This window comes from Haemorhous mexicanus, chromosome 6, assembly GCF_027477595.1.
Source record: "Haemorhous mexicanus isolate bHaeMex1 chromosome 6, bHaeMex1.pri, whole genome shotgun sequence".
Taxonomy (NCBI): domain Eukaryota; kingdom Metazoa; phylum Chordata; class Aves; order Passeriformes; family Fringillidae; genus Haemorhous; species Haemorhous mexicanus.
In genome coordinates, this window is record NC_082346.1 from 28805313 (window position 1) to 28831176 (window position 25864).

General features: G+C 40.3%; 1 protein-coding gene across 5 annotated transcripts; it reads right to left on the reverse strand.

Moving 5' to 3' along the window:
* Positions 1-2243: 2243 nt before the first annotated feature.
* Positions 2244-25724, reverse strand: PLA2G4F (phospholipase A2 group IVF). Of its 5 annotated transcripts, none has more exons than XM_059849525.1 (22): positions 25484-25687; positions 23841-23946; positions 22259-22392; positions 21151-21223; positions 19715-19851; positions 18310-18438; positions 17033-17073; positions 16415-16457; positions 15145-15211; positions 14682-14851; positions 12923-13036; positions 12511-12548; positions 11453-11588; positions 10554-10690; positions 9220-9442; positions 8563-8677; positions 7248-7385; positions 6658-6765; positions 5577-5771; positions 5067-5233; positions 3843-4029; positions 2244-3186 (listed from the first exon to the last, which is right to left on the reverse strand). In XM_059849525.1, the coding sequence occupies exons 2-22, from the start codon at positions 23896-23898 to the stop codon at positions 2957-2959; spliced, it is 2640 nt and encodes an 879-aa protein (XP_059705508.1). In that variant the 5' UTR covers positions 23899-23946; positions 25484-25687; the 3' UTR covers positions 2244-2956. The 5 variants fall into 5 exon arrangements, with proteins under 5 accessions (XP_059705508.1, XP_059705509.1, XP_059705510.1 ...); XM_059849526.1 differs by having other exon boundaries at positions 22259-22333; positions 23846-23946; positions 25484-25686; XM_059849528.1 differs by lacking the exon at positions 2244-3186 and having other exon boundaries at positions 3890-4029; positions 5067-5243; positions 25484-25696.
* Positions 25725-25864: the final 140 nt, after the last annotated feature.

A 25864-nucleotide genomic window follows, 5' to 3' on the forward strand; every position in this document is an offset into this window, starting at 1 on the left:
AATGTTTCAACCTCCAACACCTCTAGATCTCATTACCTTTTTCAAATCCAAGTCATATCAATATCAGCTTCTGATTAAACACTGCTTCCTGTATTTGTTTTGCTTCCTTTTCAGGGGTTTAAAGTGCCTCAACCAGCAACTGAACTAATCACAAACCTGTGATCAAAGTCTAGCCTGGTGTAACATTTGCCACATCAAAAGCAACAGAGTTAGCAATACTTTCGTCCCAGATTAAGATTTTTAGGTGTGGATCCAGATAAATTTTTCATCTGCTGGAGTTGATAGACTCCAAAGATTTTTGCACTGAACTATAAAAAGTAAAGTTCAACATAACAACACTGCTTGGCTATGAACAAATTTGGAGATACTGGAGAAGTGGAAAAATTAATTCTACCACTCTATTCCAAGGTACATCACCTTAATAAAACACCACCTCCTTTTGTTGTGTGCTCCTGCATTTTCCCAGGCAGTGCTTTCTCTAGGACGCTGAGACCTTTACTAAGACTCCTGCCCCACAGAACTGGCTTAAGCACTCTCAGCAGCAGGCCACCAGTGGTTTGCCCTCTCTGCTAAGCCATCACAAGGTTCTGCTCCCTCCTTTGCCCTGGATTTCCTGTTCATCTGCTGCTGCCCTGAGCAACCTAACAAAGAAGCAGACCTTTTACCTTCACAGCATTATGGTGCTTGCATTTTAAGTTTAATTCCTCTTAGAATCACTGCTGATGCAATAAGACCTGCGTCAGAAGTGACTGGAGATGCTATAAGAAGATCTGCTGCCACACAGAAGTTTGTCTTTGACACTGCAAGGGCAGACAAAAAAGCAGATATTTTCATAGGAAGTAACTGTTTTTTGATTAGACTACAATATCACATTAGTCATTTTATGTTATTCCTTCACTACTTCAGGATTCAAAAATCCACAGCAGGAATTATTATAAAAATCTTCCAACTTTTTTTTTTTTTAATTTAAGAAGTAATTGCTGATACAACAGCATCAACAAGTGAACTTACAAAATCTTAGTTGCTAAGCACTGAGCTGAGAAGAAGATTCAGCTAGAGCTTAACAGCTATGTATAACATGGTCATGTATAACATCATCTGCAGAGGAAAAGAAACCCATATTATTGTGAATGCAAAGTGATCCTTGTTTGTGGCAATCCAGCAACCCCACAAAAGGAAGAGTACCTTACCTGTAATAGCTGTTGATGTGAGTAGATGGTCTTGCAGATGCAGGCAGTGTGCTCTTTTCCCATTGTAATCATAGTTGATCAGATCAGAGGCTGAAGTAGTACCTGGTTAATTCACTTAGTCCAACTTAAAACCAAGAACTTCTTAGAAACTCTTTTTAAAATTATCCTGCTGTAGGGACAATTGAAGCAAAGTGATTGTGATTTCAGCATGAGTCAGTTGAATTGACCAGCACAGCTTCCAACTCTTACTAATAATACAGCAAAAACCACTGTTCTTGACCTTGAAAACTTGGCCACTTGCAATTTCTCAGTCAAAACGGATTTTCCACATTTTTAAGATTCTTTAGGAAGTAACTGGTATTATCTTTCTCATCCTCCCCTTGATTAGGTGGTAAACAGTAAACACAAGGTTTTCTTTCTTGGCTCAGCCCCTGATTTTCATCTGCAAGCTATCAACCTAGCTGTCTTTGACAAGCGTACTTAAGAAAAACTGTGAAGAGCATGTGAGCAAAACTAATAATTATTGAAAGAGAAACACATAAAAAATGTATTAAGAACCATACTCATCTATAAGGCCTTACAAAATTTCATAAGACAAACCTCCTGTCCTCAGTTTTAAATCCAGAATCAGTACATTCAGCTCAATGTAAAAGCCACAAAAGCAACAGCACTCGTTTGCCACTGCTCTGCATGACATATTTTCCAACTGCATAATTCAGTACTTTTCTCTGGGCTTTATGCAAAGTGAGGTGAATCCCATCCCACAGCACAGCAGCATTTTACATGATTTTATTAATTCACATTCATAAGGTGTGCCTACCTTGATTACTGATGTTTCTAAAATACATAGACACAGAAATTCCTTCAACAAAGGCCTGGGTGAATTACAAGCTGAAGAGAAAGGAAAAATTATCTAATTCAAACCTTTCAAAGGAGCCTTCCTTCCTCTTACACAGAAAAGGAAAGCTGAGATATATGAAAGCATTTTCATCATAGTTTTGTCATCTCATGATGATCAAACTATAGGAAGTAGTAACAAAATCCCACAATGTGTTTTTATTGTTAAATACAAAAAACATTTATTTCCTTGATTACCAAACAAATTTTTTACCAATATAAGATACACTGTATAGAATTTCTGGGAGACTAAAAGCCATTAAAATCCTTGAGAAGGGTAGGAAGGAAATTGAAACCATGAATGGCAAAATGGGAAGCAGGTAAAGACTGTTTAGTCTTGAAAGCACATGGGCATCAGACAGTAGCAAGGTGAAAGCAAGAGGAGCCATTTCCTCTCTGTGCCATTTTTATCTGTGGAGTTCTTCTTATGATGACATAAGTTGTAAAAGTTCATGAAGGGAGGTTCATAAGCAAGAGATAAAAGTACAGAAGGAATCTGTTTCCTCAAACACCAACACACCTTTGACAAAAAAGAGGTGCATTACTCAGTATGGTCTGGAAGCTTATTCTCCAGATGCTCAAATGGTTTGTATAGACCTCTCAAATCATCTGGAATGAGCCACTGTGATTTGAGATACTGAGCTGGGTAATTCCTCACTCTTCCCAACACAAGGATGCAACATCCATGTTGTACTGCATATCCCTTGAGTTTTCATCAGAGCACATGACCTGGAAGGAGTTTTCAGTGTCAGGTGTACTTCTCCCTTCCCAGGAAGAGAGTTTCCAGCTATCCACTGTCACTACTCTGTTTTGAACCTCACGGCTTTCGTACACTGCAGCCTCTCTGCATCCTCAGCCTCGGAAACAGCTCAGGTATTTGACTTCTTGGTGACCTTCTTCAACTTCCTCCTTTGCAGAGCCAGGTTTAGGGTTCTGAGGAGAGTGTCCTTGCTGTTCAGAACATTGTAGCGATTCACTTCCACCAGCCTGCTGAAGTCATTTGGCTCAAAGGTGAAGTTCAGGGTACGGTAAGGGGAATCATTTGACTCAATGATAAAGTCACCAAAGGATTTCTCTTCTTCTGACTCACGTTCAACTCCTGCAGCAAGAAAGGAAAGGAAAAAAAATCACAAAAAAAACCTCTGCTGTGGTAGAATCATTTTAGTTGAATTCTTCTAGGAGGATATCAGATATTCTGGTGAAACTTAACTTTTTCCCCAAAGTTCCTCCTCAGAGATATCAACTCCTTCCAAAATATTTGAAAGCTAAAGGGGCAAAGCATTCTTTTTCTATTTCCACCTGGCTCCAAAATACAGTACTAAAATACATTTCCATTGTGATAAATTGTTAAGTTCATCTTTGATTATCATGCTCAAAACAAGGAATATAAAGCTCAATTTTCCCTGGAAGTGCTGCTCTACATTGAAATTAAAGACAAACCTCAAGTTCAACTGGCCCTAGGAGTATCTTGCCCCTTAAATTTAAATACCAGTCTTAAAAGATGAACATCAAAGTAATTTACTGCAAACACTTCTGTGGGGGAAGGAGTGTTGAGAGCTTCTTCTCTCATCCTGCCCTTCAAAAAACTGGTGGAAACTGATTCTGCCTTAAGTGTAAATAACAATTTAACAATTACAGCAATTACAGAGTCATATTAAAAAGAATCAAAAAAGGAACATGGACCTCAATGAATTTGCCCCATCAGCACACCCAAAAGAATTGTTAGAAGAGTGCTTTAAGATGCAGCTTGCTTACCTGGAGCTTTGTATTTCTGGAAGGTGTCATTCACCAGTGGGAAATGGAGTACAATTGGAGCCTTTGGATTATTATCATCCACAAACATGTAACACTCTTTTGGCTTTTTTTCATCTTCCTCACTAAATTTGATTTTTGGGAAAGGAATTTCCCGCTCCTCACAGTATTTCTGGGTCAGCTCTAGAACCTGTTATCAGAGGAAAAAGATAATTGCAATAGAACACCAGCAACACTTCTAAGATCATCTAACTACAATACTCAAAGGGAAAGAGACTTTCATTAAAAAAAAAAAAGAAGTGACAGAAACTCAGCTTCAAATCATCAGAAACAATTTCTCTAGCTGGTAATACAGAAAGAATGAAGAGAGAACTGCAACAAATATCAAGAGATTGCAGCTGAAACTTTTTATGCTTTCCTACCCTAAATCTATTCACCTTGACTTTTCTGCAGTTAATAATAAACACTTGTATGTACAGAAAATAATTTGTTTGTGTGAAGAAAATCACCAGTAGCCACTCTTTCTTCAGAAGCACGTACCTAAGTAACAATGATCTTACGGGCCAAACAAATAGTCTTATTTTACTTAATCTGTTTAGGCTTCCGAAAATGTTTTAATCTTCTTACAGTTGTCAACTTTCTATTTTCTCATGACCTTCAGAGGAAAAAGCATAGCAAAATAACCTTTGAAATGTCTTTCCATAGAAACACAGCCAAGAGAGGGGGGCTGTTCAGCCTGGAGAAGAGAAGGCACCAGGGAGACCTTACAACACCTTCCAGTACCACAGGAGGCTTACAGGAGCTGGAGAGTGACTTTTCTCAAGGGCATGCAGTGATAGGACAAGGGGAAACAGCCCTAATCTGAAGGAGGGTAGGTTTAGATTAGGTATTTGAAGAAACCCTTCACTGTCAAGGTGGTGAGACACTGGCACAGGTTGCCCAGAGAAGCTGTGGACCCCCCACCCCTGGAAGTGCTCAAGGCCAGGGTAGATAGGACTTTAAGCAAACTTATCTAGTGAAAGGTGTCCCTTCCCACGACAGCAGGGTTGAAATAAGATTATCCTAATATCCCTTCCAACCCAAACCATTCCATGATTCCATGAAAGACATAAAGATTTATTTTCATTTGTTGATCAGTGTTTGTATTCAGCTTCAACTGATCTACTGGCACTGAGTATGATTCTATGCTTTTATGTGCATGTAATAATGCTCAGCTACATCTCTCACCTCAAATGGAGCTTCCCAGGAAAAATTGAATGACAGGATAACATCCACATCCCTCTCTGGCTGAAGTACCAGAGGAAAGGGAGAGTTGATGGAAAAGCCACCATCCACTAAATACAAGCTCTCTTCCATGGGAGTCAGCTGGTTGGGAAATGCATCCAGGTGAGTCCCTGTAAGACACTCCAAGTAACACCAGTAACTATATTGATTCATTACACATGCATTGGCAGAAGAAATAGACAAAGCTCATATTACTGTTATAAGAAGAAAAAAAGACATTCCAACATGCACTATCATCTGAGACGGGCCTATAAAATCTGATGATCAGCTTGCCTTATATGACAGAACAAATACACAAATACAAATGGATCAAAATTCTTGCTATGGTGTAAGAAGGGACACATGCCCTGGCTTCAGCAGAACAAAGTCAAGCTCACTAATGTTCCATGACACTGGGATATTATAGAGTGTGCTACTATTTTTTGATAGTCAGAAACACATAAACTCCTTTACCTCTCAAAGTCACAAATTTCTTGATGTTAACATAATCTTTATGAAGATACAATCCCTTCATGAAGTTGAAGGTTTCTCCACATGTGACCCGGGACATGAAGAAATCCTGAAAAATTTGTAACAAGGGGCCCCCAGGTATAACCAAGCGAGTCTTCAGCCGTGCTGGGTCTCGTAAATGGAATCTTTGGCAGTCATCTGCAGAAGTCACAGAAGGATGCAGAAAATGCCATCTCAAACATTGCAATCAGGCCTTTTTGTACAATATTTAACCAGTTGTCCTAAGGCTGAATTTGTCCCCTAATAGGGGTATTGTAATGAAATTGAAATGAGATGCATATTCCACAGGTGGTTGATTTCCTAGCCCTGCTTAACAGGGAAAGCATTACTCATAAAACATTGCCCATATTAATTTCAAACCCACTCAAAGAAACCCTTGTTACCAAGTGACAACCACTTCTGTCACATAAGACATCAGTCAACCACACACAGTAGCATTTGTAACTGCACAAAACAAAAAGGTTGGGGTGTTCTGGGGCAACCCGGGCTGGCAAGGCAGAGAAAAGAAAATCTCTTCATCCACTAGTTACTATAAGGCCATGACTCTGCAATGAACAAGTCCCAGCCTCTAAAACACTTTTCTCTGTAATGAACAACTGGAGATCAATGAATAAGCATACAACCAGCTTATCCAATACTACAAAAGGAGACCATGGGGGAAACTGAAAGTCTCTTTTTTTCCATCTCCTGCTTAGCAATCCAGCTTCTATCCTTCTTCTTCTCAGGATTATGATGCCTGCACTTTAATATGTGTTTAAGACAGCTCCCAGAACTAGCCCAAATTTTAGTCAAAGTCAGATACCAATTCTTTTTAAAAGAAGAGGAAGTGTTCGAAAGAAATAATTTCTCTTTGCTATAAGAGTGATCAAAGGGAATAACACACAATAAAAGAGATCTGTCCCAAGCCACACCTTGTGCTAATCTTGAAAACTACAAACAGCACATTTTTGCATCATATTATTTGTGATCACTACAAAATCAGCCATCTTTTGAAAAATCCAACTATTTTTATGTATGTTCTTACCTACAACTTTGATAACATCTTTGAAAGAATCTAGAAAGCTCAGTCCTATACCAACCACCTTCAGGCAGATATCATCCAAGCTTGCAGCAAAGGCACTGCCCCACATTCCTGCAGGAAAAATGCAGAAGAATTTAACACTCAAGAGGTTTTTAATGGAACCAAAAGGCCTATAATTCACCCGACATGTTTCATGGGAGAGGGCTGTCACTTAATTCCCTACTATTCTAACAGTTCGAGTTAAAACCTTGATGTTAATCATGTGACAAATTATGATGTTACAATATAATGCAGAAAATTTTCCCAGAGAAAAGCATGGGAAAGACAGTAAGAGAACAGGAAGACCGACAGTAGACAAGCAACTTTTGACAGGCAGCTATAATAGAGTCATCTTGCAGACTCAGCACATCAGAATATAACACTGTGAACCAACTATGAACCTAAAGCTCTGGAGAAACACTGACATGTTTCACTTCCTCAAGTTCTTTTGGAAGGGAAAAAAAGGCATGGACTTCAGTTCATAAGTTCCCAAAGTAGCAAAGTTCCTTTCCATCTCCTTATATGATACTTTAATCATGATCATAAGATCATACCCTGTAGAAAACAAATCCTGGGCTCTGGATGTTTCTGGACGAGCCGTCCCATGAAGAACTCGCTGTCAAAATTCTCTGTTCGAACGAAAGCTCCGTATTTGCGAAACCCAACTTCATAGGGAGTGAACTCACACCATTCTAGGAACAAGCCAACAGGATATTTACCCATCTCAGAGTAAACACGAGTGAAAACATTTATCTGATATCTGTTCACACAGGGGAGACAGACGGGACTCTCCCCCCACTTTTCACAATCACTGTGGATTTCTCTGCCCCTCTACTCTAGTTTCTATGTACATATTATCAACAAAAACTCTTGTGAAGGCTCTCGTTCTATCTTTCTCCATCTTGACTTTTGTTACTATGGAAACAACCTATACTATGGAAACAGTCTATTTTACTTTAAACCATTTTGATGGCTCCCTTTTCCAACCAAAATGGAAGCCACATTATTTTTTTGGCTTTTCTCTGCACTACGAGCCATCTCCCAGGAACTACAACAGTACTGGCTTGAAAACCCCATTGACCTGCTGCATCAGACTTCACTGTTTGCTTAGCCAAGGGCTCCCCATGCTTGAGAGATTTCCACAAAGAGTTGAAAAATAAGGGTCATCCAGTCCAGCTCCTGGGCCTGCACAGATCAACCTGACAAAACACAGCAGCCATCTGCAAGCATTATCCAAATCCTTCTTGAGCTCTGGAAGGCTGGATCAAATTTAATTCACTGCCATACACACACACTCCTCAGAATAAAACAAACAAGTCCCCTTGTGGTACACAGGTGGACACAAGCATTTGTGGTCCTGTCTCACTCATCTATTCCCACTTATTGCATCATATTTAAAGTTTCAATGAGAGACTACTTCTCATATTTTTACTGTAAGAACTCAGACCACTAACACATACAATTTTGATGATGCATATTACAAGGTGGCCAATCCATCATTTTACATGAATCCTACACATATTTTTTATCTGAGACTATGGAAGAAAGTGGTTTCCTTATCACCAAGGCCTCTAATTCTTTGATTCAGACAGAGACACATGTATTACAGGAATATTCTCAACTCCTGACATTTTCAGGCAGTGTGGAGCGGTCAACAGTTCTGAATCTCATTTCTCCATTTTAGTGACCAAGAAGACATTTGCTATGAGGATGATAATTCTTTGTCAATCAGTTTCCTACTGCCTCTTGCACTACCAACTGCTACTTGAGCCACATTTCCCGTTATCAGCTGCTCACTACCCAAGCAACTGGATAGATGAAATAAATTTATGGACTTCAGCAAACAAAAATAAATTTCCATGTTCATACCTGCAAAGTCACCACTGCTCATATTGGGTCTCACATTGACAGCTGCATAGATAGGATAAGGGTTCTGGGCCCATTTCACTGCTTCTTGCTGATCAGACAGCTTTGATGGATCTTCCTGGTCACAAGCAAGGAAGAAGGAGCCCACTTAAGTCAGGTAAATTCTGTACCCATAGTTTGATAATTGGTAGCTGTTGCTTAGCATTTCTGATTAACAACACTACTAATTCAAAGTTCTTTTTCCTCTCCACTGTCCAGGTACATAGTTAGATTTGTCCAAAATATTTCTGCAGCTGTGTATTTAGAATACTTAATGTTAATAATGAACTAGCTATTCCTCTGATTTTCAATCTCAGTTACATAGAAAATACTGCACAATAACTCCATTCTGCAAAACCAACATCATTCTGCCAGGCTTAACCTGCCCAGTACAAAAGCTATTATTTTAATAACAGTCATTCCAAATAAACACTGCATTTTCTCTAACACTGATCCACATGAATTAGAAATTCTTTACTAAAGAAGATACTATGTTTATTCCACAGCACTGCCTACACAAAGATTGAGAGTAATTGGTTTCTTGACTCTAAACACATGGGTTGGTAGAGTTCTCACTTGAAAGACAAACAGCAGTACCCATCCAAACATGAATTCTTTTACCTCTTGTTGTAGGAAATATTCCACAATAAGGCCCCACAAATCTGTAAAGGAAACCTTCCGTCCTGCGATCTCCATTGCATTCAGCTCCTGGAAATAGTATTTCAGCTGTTCTGGGGAAAATGCCCCTGCTTTGCTGCTGGACACAGTGTCCTGAGCTCTTCTGATTGCATCTTGAAGGTCTTTCTGTGACCAGTCAGGGTCTCGATACAGTGTTGATAAACACCTGCAAATGCTTTTATTAATGTCATCAGAAATAAAGACCTTGGTGCAAACAACAGTTTTAGCTGGTTATAATTAGTGCTGCAGCACTTGAGAAGTCCAGTTAAAAGAGTGAAGAATACCTAAATAAATAAAAGATCTCTGAACTCTAAATTGTGCTGAAAACCCTGACACCTATAGGACATCTTTGTTCTGACTGCTAACCTGCCTTCCAAAGGCGTTCCAAGCATCCTACGCTAGCACCCATGAACTAGCCCATACACCTATGCTAACTCCAAACAAAACAACCATGATATGCTGGCTGATGGCAAGGGTGCAGTGTGCAGCCATAGAGGCCATGGGCTTTCCCAGAACACAGGTCTGACTGAAGGAGAAGCTAGTTTGGACCAGTGACTATGTGTGCAAACAGATGCCTACATTTGTTTGGAAGTGTCTCTGAACCAGAAGGGGCAGGAGAGCTAGGTACAGAGGAGTTAATTCAACACACAAAGCTTGGAAGGAAGGATTACACTGTCAGGTTGCACAACTCCTCTATGAAATAATTTCACAAAAACAAGGGATGACTTCACCACAAACTCCAGGAACTGAGCGACTGAAACTGAAATTCTAGCCACGTCTAATATTTCAGCACATTGCTCCAGGCCACCAAAGGGCAAGGCAGTGCTATGCCTCTCTTCAGCCTCTATGCCATTTTGGAAGGTGATGACGTGGTGGCCTGCATGGAGATGTTCCCAGTGACTTGCACCACCTCAGTTATCTTCTTGGCAAGAGTAGGGGAATGAGGAGGGCTTTTAAGTCAGTGGTCTGAGTTACTACACAGCAGTTTCATTCATATAAAACATTTCAATATTCAACTGTCAGACTTGCACAAGCAAGTCTGACAGTTGAATATTGGAATGTTGATTCATAATTTTAGCCAGTAGCTGTATGGGTTGGACATGATACTGGATCTCTTAGACTGTTCAGGATCCCCAACAGAACTCACAGGGGAAAACTGGTAAAACACTTGATTTGCTGTCTGCCTACAGACGGCACAAACGTCATTTTGGCTTTATTTTGCATCAACGCTACAATTTCACCTCTTAGTTTCTGAATCAAAACTGCATGTAGCTTACCAGGTGGAGCCAGAAATCCCACAGAGGTATATTGCAGCATCCAGAAGGCCCAGCTGCTGCAGCCCAGCAAGGCTGCCATAGAAGGACGTCAGTGCTCTCATCCCACCTCCAGAGCCCAGCACCGCTACAACTGGAACCTGCAGACAGCACACTCAGGAGTCACAGCCACAGGCTTTTGATGGCCAACAAACTACAGAACTAACCCCATTTCAGTCTCATTTGAACAAAAAATAGAACATAAAAATAGAGATATAGACTCTAATAGAGACACAAAATAGAGATATAAACTCTAACAAAAACTAGAGATATAAATCTTTATTTCTATCTACATTACAAGTAATTTTGGGTTTGATTTCAAGCTTAACTTCTTTCTCCATTTTGTAATTGAAATATATTGCTTACTATAAAGCATAGCACAGTCATCTTAGGGACAGTCACTTACCAAAATTGTTATGTATGTTACCACACATTTACTTTCATACAATACACATGTAAGAGGCAATTAGTCTTGTAACAGCAGCCAAATACCACTAAGCAAGGGATTAGAATATGTAGATGTAAGTTTCCTCAAATAAGCAATTAAAAATCTATTCCTGTGGTGTGAGTTTCATTTTAAACATTCTGAAACAAAATTTCTCATCATAATTCCAAGCCCAAAGCAAAGTACATACATGCTGAAACTTCAACATTTGTGCTCCAAAATACACATACCCCCCTCAAAATTTAAGAAATATAAAAACATTTAGACTTCCAAACTGAAATGTACCAGAGATCTGTCTCACACCATAGGGAATGCAAACTGTGTTTCTTGTTGGTTACAAACAAGGATTCCCACATTGCTTAATTCTCAACAAGCCTAAAGAATTTCACCAATCTCACTACAGGACTGTGCTCAATACCTCATCTTTTGGAGGGGATTCTTTTAAGCAAAGAGTCTTCCTCAGTGCCTCAGAAACTACTTTCTTCCTTCTGTCCAAAAATTCTCTCTCCTCTTTACAGAGATCAAAACCGAGACGTATATCAAGATCCCAAGAGCTGAAATAGAAGTTAAGGAAAAAAAACCTTGACATTTTGGAGTATTTGTAATCAGTATGGAAATGCAATTTTTGTGAACACACAATCTAGGTGCAGGTCTGAACTGGATCAGATGAAATTTTAGTGTATACATCAGCTATTTTGTACAACACCTTTTGGAATGAAAAACTAAATTCTCCATATTGTATTTCTCCTTTAATGTTTGAATTTGAAGCTTCTGTCAAACAGTACTCAGATAAAGCTTCAGGAATTTCACAAAGGAAGAAAAGATTCTTTGTAAGTGAAGAAGATTGTAAGAGGAACAACTGACATCACTGTGTCAATGTGAACATAAAATGAGGGGAAGAGGGATTTTAAAACAAGATTCTGAACTTGAGAAGCAGGAGGAGGCAAGAGAATACCAATGAACTTGTTATGAGGCTGTAAAACAGGAGCAGGATCTTCAGCTGATGACTGGATACCAAATGACCTTATCAACTTACAAGCCAACCTCTTGGTTTTTTGGGATTTTTTTTCCCTTTTTACTCCTTACTTGCAGCCTTCATCTATTTTATAGTTCAAGTTCTTCACACACATATGTCCTTTCCTATCTCTCATTACACCACTTCATATATTCTGGTATACCTGTGCATGACAAAACTACTTAATATGTACATCAACAGCTATTTTATATTTAAGTCTCAGGAACACAAAATCTCTGTCAGCAGCATTGACACCAGTCCAATAGACAATATCTGCAAAGTAAAGAGAGACAGCCTTCCAAAAACTATCAAAAGAACCTATCAAATATGTTTTTCTTTAATCTATCCCAAGAGATGAATGGACTGAACAGAGCTCCCCAGAACAGCAAGAAGAGTCACTCAGTTCCTTCATATGAGTGAATACAGGCCTTTCCTGATTCTCAAGTGGGGTTCCCACTCACCTCTCTTCAGTTTTCAAACTCATATCCAAACTTTTTCCCTGTGAAAAGAGAGAACACATCTTGAAGTTGACAGCAATTATACAGGTGGAACTACAAAATAGAAGTTCTGAATTATTTCTTCTCCACTTGTCTAGCCTTTTTCCTCCTCCTGATACTTTTCTTCCACACCCTGAAAAGACTTTTTTCTTCAGAAAGTGATATATATCTTTATACTTCATTTTGCAAGACCCAACCATGAAAACACATTAAGAAGAATTGCACTGAGTAATCTCATTACTTCATTCTAAGACATCCAAGAAAACAGCACTCCTGAGAATCAACCACATGTTGCCTAACTTTCCAAACACCTAGAGGCAATGGAGGAAAAGGTTATCTCATGCACGTTAAAGCAAGAGCAAAATATTGACATTACCTCTCCCAAGGAAATTATTCTATCAACTTTTTCTCCAATAGGAAGGGAATTCACTGGTACAGCCCCTAGTCCCAGAACTGTAGTGTGCTTTTCAATATCAGGGTTCACGCCATCCTAATAACAACAAAACCCTATGTGAAATTCATAGAAAAAAGTTTAATAAAATATGACTTTCATACATTGAAACAGCAAACAATTCGTAATATCACTATAGCTAAATATTTATCAAATGTCCAAGGATTTTGAGGGCATTCTGCTTTCTGTTTGGCAGGTCTTTGCAGAGGTATTTCTTTCACTTAAATAGTTCCTTTGTTGTTGTTGTTTGGTTTAGTTTTAGGGTGTTTTGTTTATTGTTTTGTTTTTTTTTTTTTTTAATATACCTGTCTGCCATAATTAAAAAATCTTCAAGTACAAAATTTCGCCCACAAATAGTTATGTTTTGCCACGTGTCACAAAACTCACAAATCAACTTGCATTTCCATCTTCCAAGCAAGATTTGGAAAAGATACCAAAAAAGGCAGCAGCATTACACATACATCAAAAATACAACAAAATAAGAAATAAGAAAGGATGTAATTTTAGCAAGACTTTAAAAGCAGAGCAAATTCAAGCTTGTCAGAAAATATTTGGGTTTTCTGTCATGTAGCAAATGGCAAGATCTCATAATACAGTGCTGTGTGCAGATTCCTAAATGTAAGGAGGCATATTAAAAACCCCTCGTATCAGAGGGTCCCACAGAGCCTCCAGGTGGGCTGAGCCCACACACCAACCACAGGGCTCAGTAGCCAGGAGGAGACCACACCTTAGAGAAAGACTAGCCTGCCACCCTTCTCACACCAAGAGCTGAAGTCAGGCCAGGAGCCACCCCCAGACTTCACAGGTGTCTTCTGACCAATAACTGCTGTCCCCAGACCAATGTCCCTCTAAGCTCACTGTCACGTTCCTAACAGGGCAAATAACATGCATTTAGGTACAGGGCAAGCAGCACTACAATGTTCCTGGCACTCTCCCACATCTGATGAGAAAGAAAAGGTCAGACTGAAGAGTTTTGTGGTCTATGCCACTTGTTGAAGGACTATGTTCTCCTAGCTACCAGAGCTGGTTGGCAGAGGTTTACCACCCGGGGCAATCTCCATAGTTCACCTCTACAGTGTTTTTTGCTTGCCTGGCTCTGAGTTTTTGACCACTCAAGCCCAGGTGTGTCTGTTCAGTTCATGTTTCCTGCCCAACAAACCCCCGGGCAAAGCTGCTCTTCCTGATCCTTCTTTGTGTCCTCTTCTCTACAGCTGCCTCTACATGGTCAAGATCATCATTTGCAATCACGCTACCCAACTGCTTGTTGGGATAAAAAACAGCATAGAATAAAGAGCTTCCTTGCTCTCATTTTTGGAGAATGAATATTCAGTCACTACCTGGAGAAACTGCAAAGTAAAAGACAAAGCTAAATAAACCTCTGCAAGCAGCAACTGATCTGCAAGTTTCTAATAGAAAAGAGTTCCTATAGAGTACCTCAACAGGCGAAAGAAAAGATGTCTACACGTAGCAAGCATGTGCAGAGTAACATTTTCTTAACCCCTGACTTTGAACAGACTTTGGGGAGCATAGACTCTTAAGGTAAATTCAGTTCCTTACACAATGTCAAACATCCAATGCACAGCCTGACATTTTTAAAACAAAAAAAAATGTTAGTGTGTAAAAAACAACAGTTGAGAAAAACTTATCCCTCTGTAAGCTTTGTGGAGTCAGCATGGATGCTTACCTGTAGGACAGATATGGTTTGCTGCAACTCCACTTGCAATTCTGAACACATTTCTTTATCCACATGAAAGACAAATGAGGTTCCATAATCCCTCTCCTTGTCTGGTGTCCAAGGAATAGACAACTGCTTTTGGTATGCCCCTGGGACAGACACCTTGACCTCACAGCATCCTGTGCATTAGAAAAAGAAGTTTAGACCACAGGGGCCATTTGTTGAAAATCAAGTACTTATTAAGTGCAGCTGAGACCATAAGTGCACAAGCAAAGACTCTATTGTGGTACCCAGTAGAAAATACCCAACCTTATTAATTATTGAAGATAAAAGCAAAATTTACTTTAAAAGCCAATTTTGTAGTCAGTAAATAAAAATGCACTCTATAGACAGAGAATCAAGTGCCCCCTCTCTCTGAAGGAAAAAAAATGTTGAAGAGTAGTCCTGACTTAAACTCCCCAGGCAGCCCTACCTTGCTGCTTTTCTTTTGCATTTTCCTCTTTGTTGACAGTGCCTTGCAGACACAAGCAAGGATGAACCTGTGAAAAAAAAGAAACCAGCTCTGGTCACACAATTTTTAGTTCACTTCTTTGTTTGAAGTTTAATTCACCTACTATATTAGTTGTAGTTCACAGTTGCAAACTGTCAAAAAAAACCCATCAGGCATTGTTTTGTTATTTCAAATAATGACCAAATTTTGTTTCAGTAGGACAGGATTATTGGCTTTTGTTTCAAAATAAAAACCATCCTTTCTATTCCAAGAACTGGGGTTTTTTACAACCAGTACTTCACAGTTACAAGTTATGAACACCTGGGGTTTTTCTGGGTTTTTTACCTTTTTTAAATGTATATATGAGCACCTACTCAGAACCTGTTCAGATCCAAGAAAGCACTTCATAAATTTCTGTCCCAGCTTGTCTATGTCCTCATGAAATTTAGTCTCTCACACCATTCAGCCATCAGCTTACCCTCTAGGACAGTAGATGAGAGATTGATTTTGACACCATTGCCCTAAAAGAAAAGAAACTCATCCACTGCTTGAATTAAGACTGACTTGCTAAGGGAAATTGGAACACAAAAGGTTCCTTCCTATGAAATAGTTTTCAGAACTGTGTTGTTAAATGCCACCAGTTTTTCAGGGGAATAAAAGTTAAAACTCTACATTTCAACCATAACTTCAACCACAATCCTTCTCTCCTTACAAAAAACCATGACTCCAGTCCCTTTTCTTTCAAGGGAGCAAAGAGGCAGTAACACTTATTTTTAATGTACAGCACAGTGATTTTCTTAGACTGATTAACCCAAAAAAACAGGGAGTGATCCCCTACTTAATCATGGCATTGATAAAAGCTTAGAAATACTCTGTGTTAAAATAAGAAGAGGGACTCTTCCCAGACAGCATCTAGTCTAGAAAACACAGTACAATCTTTAAGACTCACTTGCCTGCTGAAGACATATTTTACAAATTTTATGGCAACCCTACAGGGAAAAAGCAAACAAACAAACAAACACCTCCAAACAAAAACTGCAGCTTTCTGTAAGTTGGCATCAAGAGTAAAAATTGAGGAAGATTTTTGAATCAACAAATGAAAAAGAGAGAGGCAGACCTTGGAGAGAAGAGGAAGTAGGACCGTATTTGGAAGTGGGACCATAATACTCAAAAATCCTTCTCCTCTTTCTACTAAAAATTTATCTTCAGGAGTAAACCACAACACATATGATTCTGGCTTCCATGTACTCACCACAAGGACTCCGTTGGTCAATACTTCTGTAGGGGCATCTGAGCTGTGAAAGGAAGAGGTTTATTGCAAATGACAACTGGCTTTCATTTCACTTCATCCTGCTTTAAGTAATTGGCTGAATAAGCAGTGGGATGAAAAGGTCCTCAGTGTGGGAGATCCAGGGAAACAGGTATATTTCTCTTCACAAAATAATGGGGGCTTGGAAAAATGGAAAAATAATTGTCTGCAAATATAAGCAAGTACTATAGGATCTCCCCATCCCAGTTATTTTGATAACCTAGAGAAAAGCTGAATATAGACTACCAGATAGATAAAGTATACATTTGTGTATTTTGCAAGGTTAACTACAAACTTTCCATTCCCAAATAACTAATCCAGAAAGTGTTCACTTACATCCCATGAAGTCCAGCAAAATTTTATTTCTTTTTTACCCCAAAAACTTTGGTGACTGGAGTAATTAAGGATAATTTTGGTCAGCCATCAGCAAATCAACTCAATCACCACAGAGAACTATAAAGAAATATCCTTTTTATGAGCAAGACTATCCTCACACAGAAAAAACAACTGACAACACATCTGCCGAGCACAAGTGCAATCAGCTCTTCAGGTAAGACTCACCATTTCTCCAAGAAAAACTCTACATCCAGCTCTTCATTAGCCTTTGAAAACAAAAGTTGGATATTGGTGATCCTTGATCCTGAATATATAATTAAGAGACATTTTTCCAAGAGATTAAGCTTTTCTCCTGTTACATAGTAACAGTAACTTCCTGTTAAAAAAACTGGGTTTGTTCCTTTTATAAAAGCTCTAGCTAAATTTTGAAATGGCTAAATGTAGCCTTTAGCCTTTAAGTACTCCTCTTCTGCTGGACATGTCCTGTATGACCAGACACATCTACATTTGAAGACACAAGTGCACAGAAGTGAGAGGTGTCTCTCAGATCCATTACTCTGCTGATAAGAGAAAAAAACCTTCTCTGGCTCAAGAACCACTGCAACATCATCTCTGCAAACAGCTTCTACACGAGGCTTTGGGCTTCTTCCCATTTCTTATTTCAGCAGCTTGCACTTAGCTTAGCTCCTTGCTATCTTTGTCCTCTACAGACTTTGTTCTTTTCTCCTCCCATGGCATACAGCAAATATTTGATACCAGACCTAACAGTTTTTAAAGTAACAGACTAGAAGCTGTTTTGGGTAATTTTCTTTGTTGAAGCTGAAATTTCCAGTCTCTTAATTGCAGATCAAGATGACTTAAGCATTCAGCAAATGGATAAGGCTACTGGGAGCAATGGAATTACTAAGACTCTTTCCATGATCATAAATGATTTGGAGTGCCTGTGGCACTGCCCAACACCTCCCTGTGAACTGCACACCAGTTAGTCTGCTTCTGACCACACCAACAGCACTGAAGCCCAATTTCTCAAGAAAACACATCATGAGCTCACCTTTAATCCAGACCTATTGCAGCAATGTGTTTGTGGCATTACAAAATAGATCAGTCTGGTGATGTGGCTTTCACCCACGTAAAACAAGCTGTCTTGTAAGTCCATGAACAGGTGAACAGGGCTTGAGAGCAGCTGATCACCAATACCATCTACATGAAGCAGAGTTAAATGGACTGTACTTAATCCAGGGAAAATAAGCTTCTCTTAGGCTTTTGACTTATCAGAAATAGAGGTAACCTTTGCAGCAATAAACTCGTTTTTGCAAACAGATGATGACAAACCAAACAAGACAGTCCCTACAATGATTACTGACTGCAAATGCCTTTCATTTTAAAACCAGTTTATGTTCCTCCAAGTCTCATGAGAAACTGTGAACACATTCTGGCTTCTCTGGCACAGGTGAATCAGGCAGCAGGCGCTGCCAGGTCAGTGCAGAGGAGCTGAGCCTCACCTCGGCGTCCAGGCTGAAGGTGTGCAGCAGGGGCTCCCCCGGCCTCATGCCCCCCACGTCGAAGACAACAGAGGTGAGCTCATCACTGACAAGGACATCCTTGTCATAGAGGGTCAGCTCCAGAATGTTCTAAAAGCAGAAAGAAACAAACAGCCTAAGATGAAGGGGCAGAAACGATGACAAACCTGGGTAGCTGTATACAATGGACACTTTGTGCATTAATTACCACCCTTCCCCAAGCTTAAGGCAAATTCACTATTTTCAGCAGGGCTTACAGCATAAAAAAATTAAGCAAAAATTTAAGCAAAAAACTCTCCTAGCTGACACCATTTAGCTAAAGCATTTTCTCAGCTTCCCACCTGGAGGGAGGCCCCAGGTGAGCTCATGTGGCAGTACTCTCCACCTGCTCCAGGCACAGATCTGCCTGAGGAAGCAACAGCAATTTCCACTCTCTGATGATGATTTAGTCCAGGATGTTATAGGGACCAATCACTTCCTGCTCAGCACTGTCTCAGAGATGGTAAATTCAAGAGAAACTGCAACAGATACAGTGAGGACATATGGCACCCAAATAATAGCCTTGCAGCAACTAGCTCTCAAGGAGACGAGACTAAACTTGGAATTTTGCTGGCAGTCTCCACCAGTAACCAGGCTGAGGTCTCATGACCCTGGAGGGAAAGAAAAAGATCCCACACCCTAATGTTTACCTTTCAATTTTCTTACCAGTCAAGTCAATTACCATTCCACATTTGTCACCAACCGTTGTGGAAAGGTGAGGGGGATAGTTTCTTGTTAATAGACACCTTATTCCAAAGCCAGGGATGTTATTCAAAGCAATAGTGACCCACTAAAACTGATCTTTTAAGGTACTGTTTCCTTCCTCCTACCATTAGTGTCTGCTTTGAGAATGAATGCTGACAATCTGAAGACTTTGTTAAATACTGTATTAGGTCCTACACAGATACACAGTCTCTATCCAAGAGTTTGAATTTGGTTTTCTCAACCACCAGAATTGATGGCAAAACTTGATTGAATGAACTATGTGGCAGTGAGTAAAAATTTAGTTCCTGTGAAAGAAGAAGCAAACATCAAATAGAATCTTGCCTAATCAAGGAATTTCCTTGAATTCCGCCAGGCAGTGCCATAACTTCCCTTCCCTGAGATACATCACAAGGATGTTCATGGAAAATTCTAGCTGCAATTTACTTGAGAGAGCAGTTAACCACAGCAGTTTGGATTACTGGAAATGCATGGAACAGCTTTTTGTACCACTGAAGACAACTGACACCTTACCAGCAACACTAGTTTTGAGGGTAAGAAAGAGCCCTTGGTTTTGAATGAAGTATCAAAAGCAAGCCAGTACAAAAAGACAAGAAGTCCAACCCACTCCACACAGTGTCCTTACCTTGACAGCGCTATGGATCCGATACTGGAAACTTTCATTCCATTCTGGGTTCTCAGAGTTGTCAACAACCTGAGTTCTGGAGACCCTGGGAGATGCAGTGGGCAGCTTTAGCTCCACATAGCAGTCTGCCTTGGACACTGCAGCAGAGAGTCAGAGACAGGCCCAGAAAAGCTTTATTCAAACACACTCTTTCCCGTGAGCTCCTGATTTTCTAGCTCTCATTGCATCATAGAAAAGTGCAAATTTAAAGCTGGACTTCTAAAGCAAAAGCCTTTAATGAAGTAAATGCCTTTAAACAGAAGCAAATTGAGTAGTGGGTGCCTATATTTCTTTTTTCTGGTTCATCAAAATCATAAAGCCCTTAATAAAAAAGACTAGTATTTAAAATGAGGAAGAACAACTTTAAAAGAAAAGATTACTGCTGATGCCAGGCTTATTGCCTCCTCTCCTACCCCTGGGCACCACTGAAAGAGCCTAAGCCTACTAAAGTCCAGGGAGACAACACCCACTACTGCTGTACCCTTGTTTAGTCAGGCCAGGAGCTAGGCTGTTGCCATTCCCTGAAAACAAATGATTGTCTCAGAGCCCTTCTTTCTTCCATTTAGGGCCTCTTCAACAATGCAAGTATGGGGACCATTCTTCACCCCAGCTGAATAGAAAAGAACTCTTCACAGCACGATTCTAGCCCTCAGCCTCTCAGGAGGCTTTTCTGTTCCCTGAACAGCTATTTGGCATTCCAAGTAGGTCAATGCTGGATGCCAGATACAAACTTCAGACAGACTATCTTACTTGATTTATTCTGAAGTAATTTATTATAAATAAGTTTTAAAGATCCAAATGCCCCAAACAGCGCTGAGATCTTTGCACAGGTGTGTACATGGGAGGGAATATATACCATGCAATCAAAACCAGGAACAGATAAAAAGCAGTTTATCTTGGAATCAATCAACCACCTACTTCCTTTAAAGTCTGCAATGACAAACAAATTAAATAAAGCACTACTAAAACTGAGAAAACATTTGAATGCTAGAATTAAAATTTCTGCTTCCAGTTTCAGGAAGACTGTTCAGCAGGAGCAAGGGTGAAACTTGCCATGCCCAGAAGGCTGAATCCAGAGAAAGGAATACAGAATGGGCCACAGTAGGACAGGACAGGAGCAGGGAAGCAAAGCGTTACCAGGACTTACTTGATCTTGTTTCTGCAAAGTAAGAACAGCTGCAGCTGCTTAATCTGCAGATTGGCCTCACATAAAGCTTTTGAAATACAGATAATATACTTAATACTATGTATATAATGCTTTACATGAGAAGCTTTTCTTGAGACATAAAGGCAATGCAGTATGTGTAGATAAGAGGCTTCCTTAACAATGCTCTCTGTGCTAGAGGTATGCACCAAGGAACCAACATGTTTCCATAATGCCTTGAGTAAATACTTACACACATCTGTACCCTTGATGTTTCTGGCTCGGAGGACTTTGACTGTTAGGTTGTAGTAAGGATGCTTTTCCCACTGAAAAGAGAGAAACAAGCTCAGCTTTTAGCTCAACTGCAATGCCTGCTCTGTAACCACACTAGTATTAGACCAGAGAAATGGATCAGAAGTAGCCAGCCCAAACTGAGCCATTACTGAATCAGTTTGGGAACACACAGAGCACTTTCAGTGTCCTGGAGGACGACTAAAGGTGCCCAGAAGGAAACTCAATTCCCCTTTGGCAATGCAAGAGCCATGTCATGGGGTAACTCCTCACAGACTTCAGAAAGTAAGTCCCTTATTTAGGGATTCCTCTAATTATAGATCAGTTTTTAATTGCTTTGTTAGTACGTTCTTGCTGAGTGACAAACGGGTGCTAAAGCTGCTCAAACACATCCACGGCAGCTCGTTCAAGGGTACTGGCCAAGGACACACAATGCTTGAGTAAAAGCAGACATGGCCAGAAATCTTGAGAGCAGGGGCTAAAGTCATAAAAGTCACATGCTGTTTACAATGAGAAAAAACCCCAAAATGCTTGCCAAAACACTTCATGGCAGTTTGAGTTAGAAAAGACAAAACTTAAATTCATTTTCATTCTGGACTGTTAACTGGTATCAGCATTCTAAACACGCACCTCACTTTACCAGCACAGATAAAAATGTGATCCTTACTCTTGAAAGCTTCTGAGAGACTATTTTTGGAAAGTAATATTAGTGCCAGGATGTGACATGGGAAAAAAAGACTGACTAGATCCTAGAATATCATGTAGGAGAAGTGGGGGAGGGCAGGGGACAAGAGAGAACAGCTTGAGATGATTTAGTACAGAGACTGCACAGAAGTAATTGTGTGAGGCTCAGGAACAGAATGGGATATTGCCTCATTTTCATCAGTTATGACACAATCCTGGCCAGCTAAGAACTTTTCCTGTTCTTAAATCACATTTTCAAAATGCTTTTCACAAATGGTCATTACTTCACGTTCACAATTTTCAACAAGGTTGGCTTGAGACCAGAGTTTAATTTTAGATATGCTAAGTATTCACTGACAATTATATTCAACAAGATCTTTACTTACAACAAAATACTGCAGATTGACAGATGAGGCACTGGAAGAGGTTGTCCAGAGAAGCTGTGACTGGTCATTCCTGTCCTGGAAGTGTTCAAGGGCAAGCAGGAGCTTTGAGAAATGTGGTCTAGTGGAAGGTGTTCCTGCCCAGGACAGGAGGGTTGGAACAAGATGACCTTTAAGGTCCCCTCCAACCCAAACCACTCTTCAATTCTATGATTCTTGAAATATTATCTAAAAATGTAGGCCCTACATATCACTGAGTGGGATCTCACAGAAACCAGTGAATCCTGAACTGTTAAACTCTTCTGGAATGTTCCTTATCTGATAAATTATACTATGTTTGTTAAACAGTCACTTTCTTGGTGAATCTTCCTTATTTTTCATCTTTTGGAGATACTTGCCAGCTTTTGCAAAACAGGGTTTGAACAACACAATAAAACCACAGTATACTGAACGTTTTTGTATGAAGTAAGCACCCTCCATCCTGACCAAGAAGCAAAGAGCAAAAACTACAAGTCACAGAAGATTTCTCACATGCACGTACTGAATTAAACTTGTGCAAATAAACTTCAGTTACACTGTTACTAATCTTAAAGAGACTTATTTGCAGAAATGGCATGTTGAAGATATTCATTCCTTTATTTGTTTCTGTGAACAAGACATGCCTTCACAGTGAATTTCACCATGACTCCCACCCTTCGGATGCTAGTTTCTTTCATCTTTAAACCTTTCCTAATCACCTTTCTTTTATTCAATTCTTGACACTAGTTTCTCAGGCAAAGGCTGACCACCTTTCTACTTCATCAAGCTGGGGAATAGATTATGGATAGAAATTCAAGATTGTGAATTGTTATTCACACCAACTACCTAAAGTTCCTGCAACTCTTCTGTTTGTTGAGATGTGAAGCTACATAATCATACCCCTGTGGCTGTGAAAGCAATCTTCATTCACACAGCATGGCTGCTGCTGGAAATCAGACACTATCACAGCAAGTGCAGAGCACCATGATAGACAGCCTATCCTTCTTTTATTGCACACCATCTGTCAAAAATGCTCTTGCATGCTCAAAAGAATGTCCTTTCCAAAGGTCTCTAACACTTTTGATTTGCAGCCAGTCATTACACAGCTGAGGATACATTTTACACATCCAAATCATAATTTAAGGGCATACAACTCAATAGAAATGTCACTGTGCTTCCAAGCCTGTGAGATCAGTTATGCCAGAACTTCCTCATGCCTTTTTTACTTATCTTTTAGCAAAGGCACAGCAAGGTCATTGCATGCTGCCAGGTGAGCTTGCAGAGTAATGAAGCATGGGAGTATCAGATAAGCCCTATCTGAATGATCAGGCAAAAAATCTGTATGGGAAATGGGCAACAAATACTGATGACAGCTCTGCCTGCAGCACTCTGCATGGCAGCATACCAGTGTACAGGACTGACAGAAGCAGCTAACTTCTGCTTTGCATTTTAATGATTTTTCAGAATCACTGCTTTTCCAGAGCTCAGGAGTGCACCTGAAGCAAAAAAACCACAAAAGGACCCTTCAAATCATAAAATGAGGGTACAAGGCTGAATTTTCACATACTTAACTTTGCAAAAAACTGCCTGCTGATGCAGCTGGAAGTGGCTGTGGAACAAGTCATCCCAGCTATAGGACCCAGCAATCTTTACTTTCATGCAGTCCAGGACACCTGCATTAAACAGGGGGCAGTAAGTGCTGGGATCCACCCCCACAGGTCTCAGTGCAGGCAGAGGACTCACCATAAGCCTGCCAGATTCATTACAAAAATGCAAATAGAAACACAACTTCTAAGACATATTTTGTGTTCACAGCTATTGGGGAAATTAGGCAGCTCAAAGAAAAGTTCAGTTTGCCAAAGGAGCAGTATCTCCCCATCTTGTTCCTGCTCCCAAAGAAACACTGCAGCACATCATTCCCTTCCTTGTGTCCAAAGTGTCACAAGCCTGCTTTTAAACCCCAAAGCAAACCCCTGCCTTTCCTGGGCACCCCTTGCCCTGTCCCTGCTCCCTCAGGAGACTCACAGACCCAGCCCTAAGGGCCATGTTCTTCTGGCAGGCAGGATTTACAGGCAGCCAGGACATGAGCAGTGCCAGCAGCTCAGTAACACAACAGCAGTGGCAAACTGCTGGGTTCAGTGCCAGTTTATTGTTGTTTGCCTTTAGAAATGAACTAATGCTAAACTCTGGAAAATTAAAGCAGTCTGGTTGTGTTAAATTTACCTACAAAGCCAAAAGGGTGATCTGCTGCCCCCACCCCTTGCTCAATTGCTATCAATTAGTCAATACAAAAATCTCTTCCTACAGCCAGCAAAATTTTGTTAAGCAATGTTTGGGTTTTTTTAATTTAAATAGCAAAGGCCTGAGGGAAAATATATTCAGTGGTTTACAGGTTAATGGAGGTTAACATGAACCCTCTTCTAACCTGATCTCCTAAGTACTAAATAATAATATTGAAAAGTCAACAAGTTTATTTCTATCACACAGCAAGCAGAAGTGCAGAAAGCTGTACAAGCAGAAAGTTGCCTTGTGACAATTAATGGTCACCTCAATTTTAAGTTATGTACTGAGGGGCTGGTGTGATAGGATAAGACAAGGGTGATCAGCTTATAGATCAAATCTCCAGTCAAAAGCTCCTTCACAAACATTTAGCTTAACTCAAAATTGAGGTTATTAGCCTGACCATCTTATACAATGAAATTATTTCACTCCAGTTAAAGGACAAACACCTCAAAACCACTTTATCAGTTGTGGTTGCACTGCATTATGAACAGGAGCTGAAGCCATCATTAGTCTTTGTCTACCTGAGACCATTAATCCCTGGAAGGTAAGATAGAAAGCAGAACAGAAGGCAACTGTAGCCAAGGCTATTTTGCAAGAAAACACATAAGCATGATTTTGTCTCTACTGATAAAAAGTGCAGAATTCTGGACTCTCCCCCAAAAAAGTACTTGACATCAGCTCAATTCTACTCCCCAAGACCTAAGGAAACACAGATCTGCTCTGGATTTCCTCAGGCAGACCCTAAATTTAATAAAAGCCTGAAATCGCCATTAACATGATCATGAAGAGAAAAGGGTGGATAACAAACTTTTTCATTCCTGCAGAAGTGCAGGACAGGTTTGTCCACACATGCAGCAATGGGAAGTCACTCCTGAGCCCATCAGCCAAGGAATGCCATCTCAGAGCCAGCACCGCGATTCCTCTCACCCGCCAGTGATAGAAGCCAGTGTCCTTCCTCTCCTTCCTTTGGAAAAGCACTGCTGCCAGAAAAGGCAGCACTCTGGATGGAAACGGGCCCCGCAGCACCTCATGGAACATGGGGAAACGTCCTGCTGTCTCTGCAGAAAATCTGAAGGTCCTGTTTCTGGAGAAGCCCAGAGCGAGGAGAGTGCCCGGGCGCACGGCTGCGAAGCGCTGTTTGCCACGGGCTCATCGAGTTTTGCGCAGGACTGGGCTGCGCTCCAGCTGCGAGGAGCGGAGGTGTGGCCCACACTTGCCAAACAAGCCTGCTCAAAACCTCGCTGGCAGGTTTTTCCAATATTGCTACAAGATAAGGGCAGCAAATAGCACCAAACAGGGAAGCCCTGG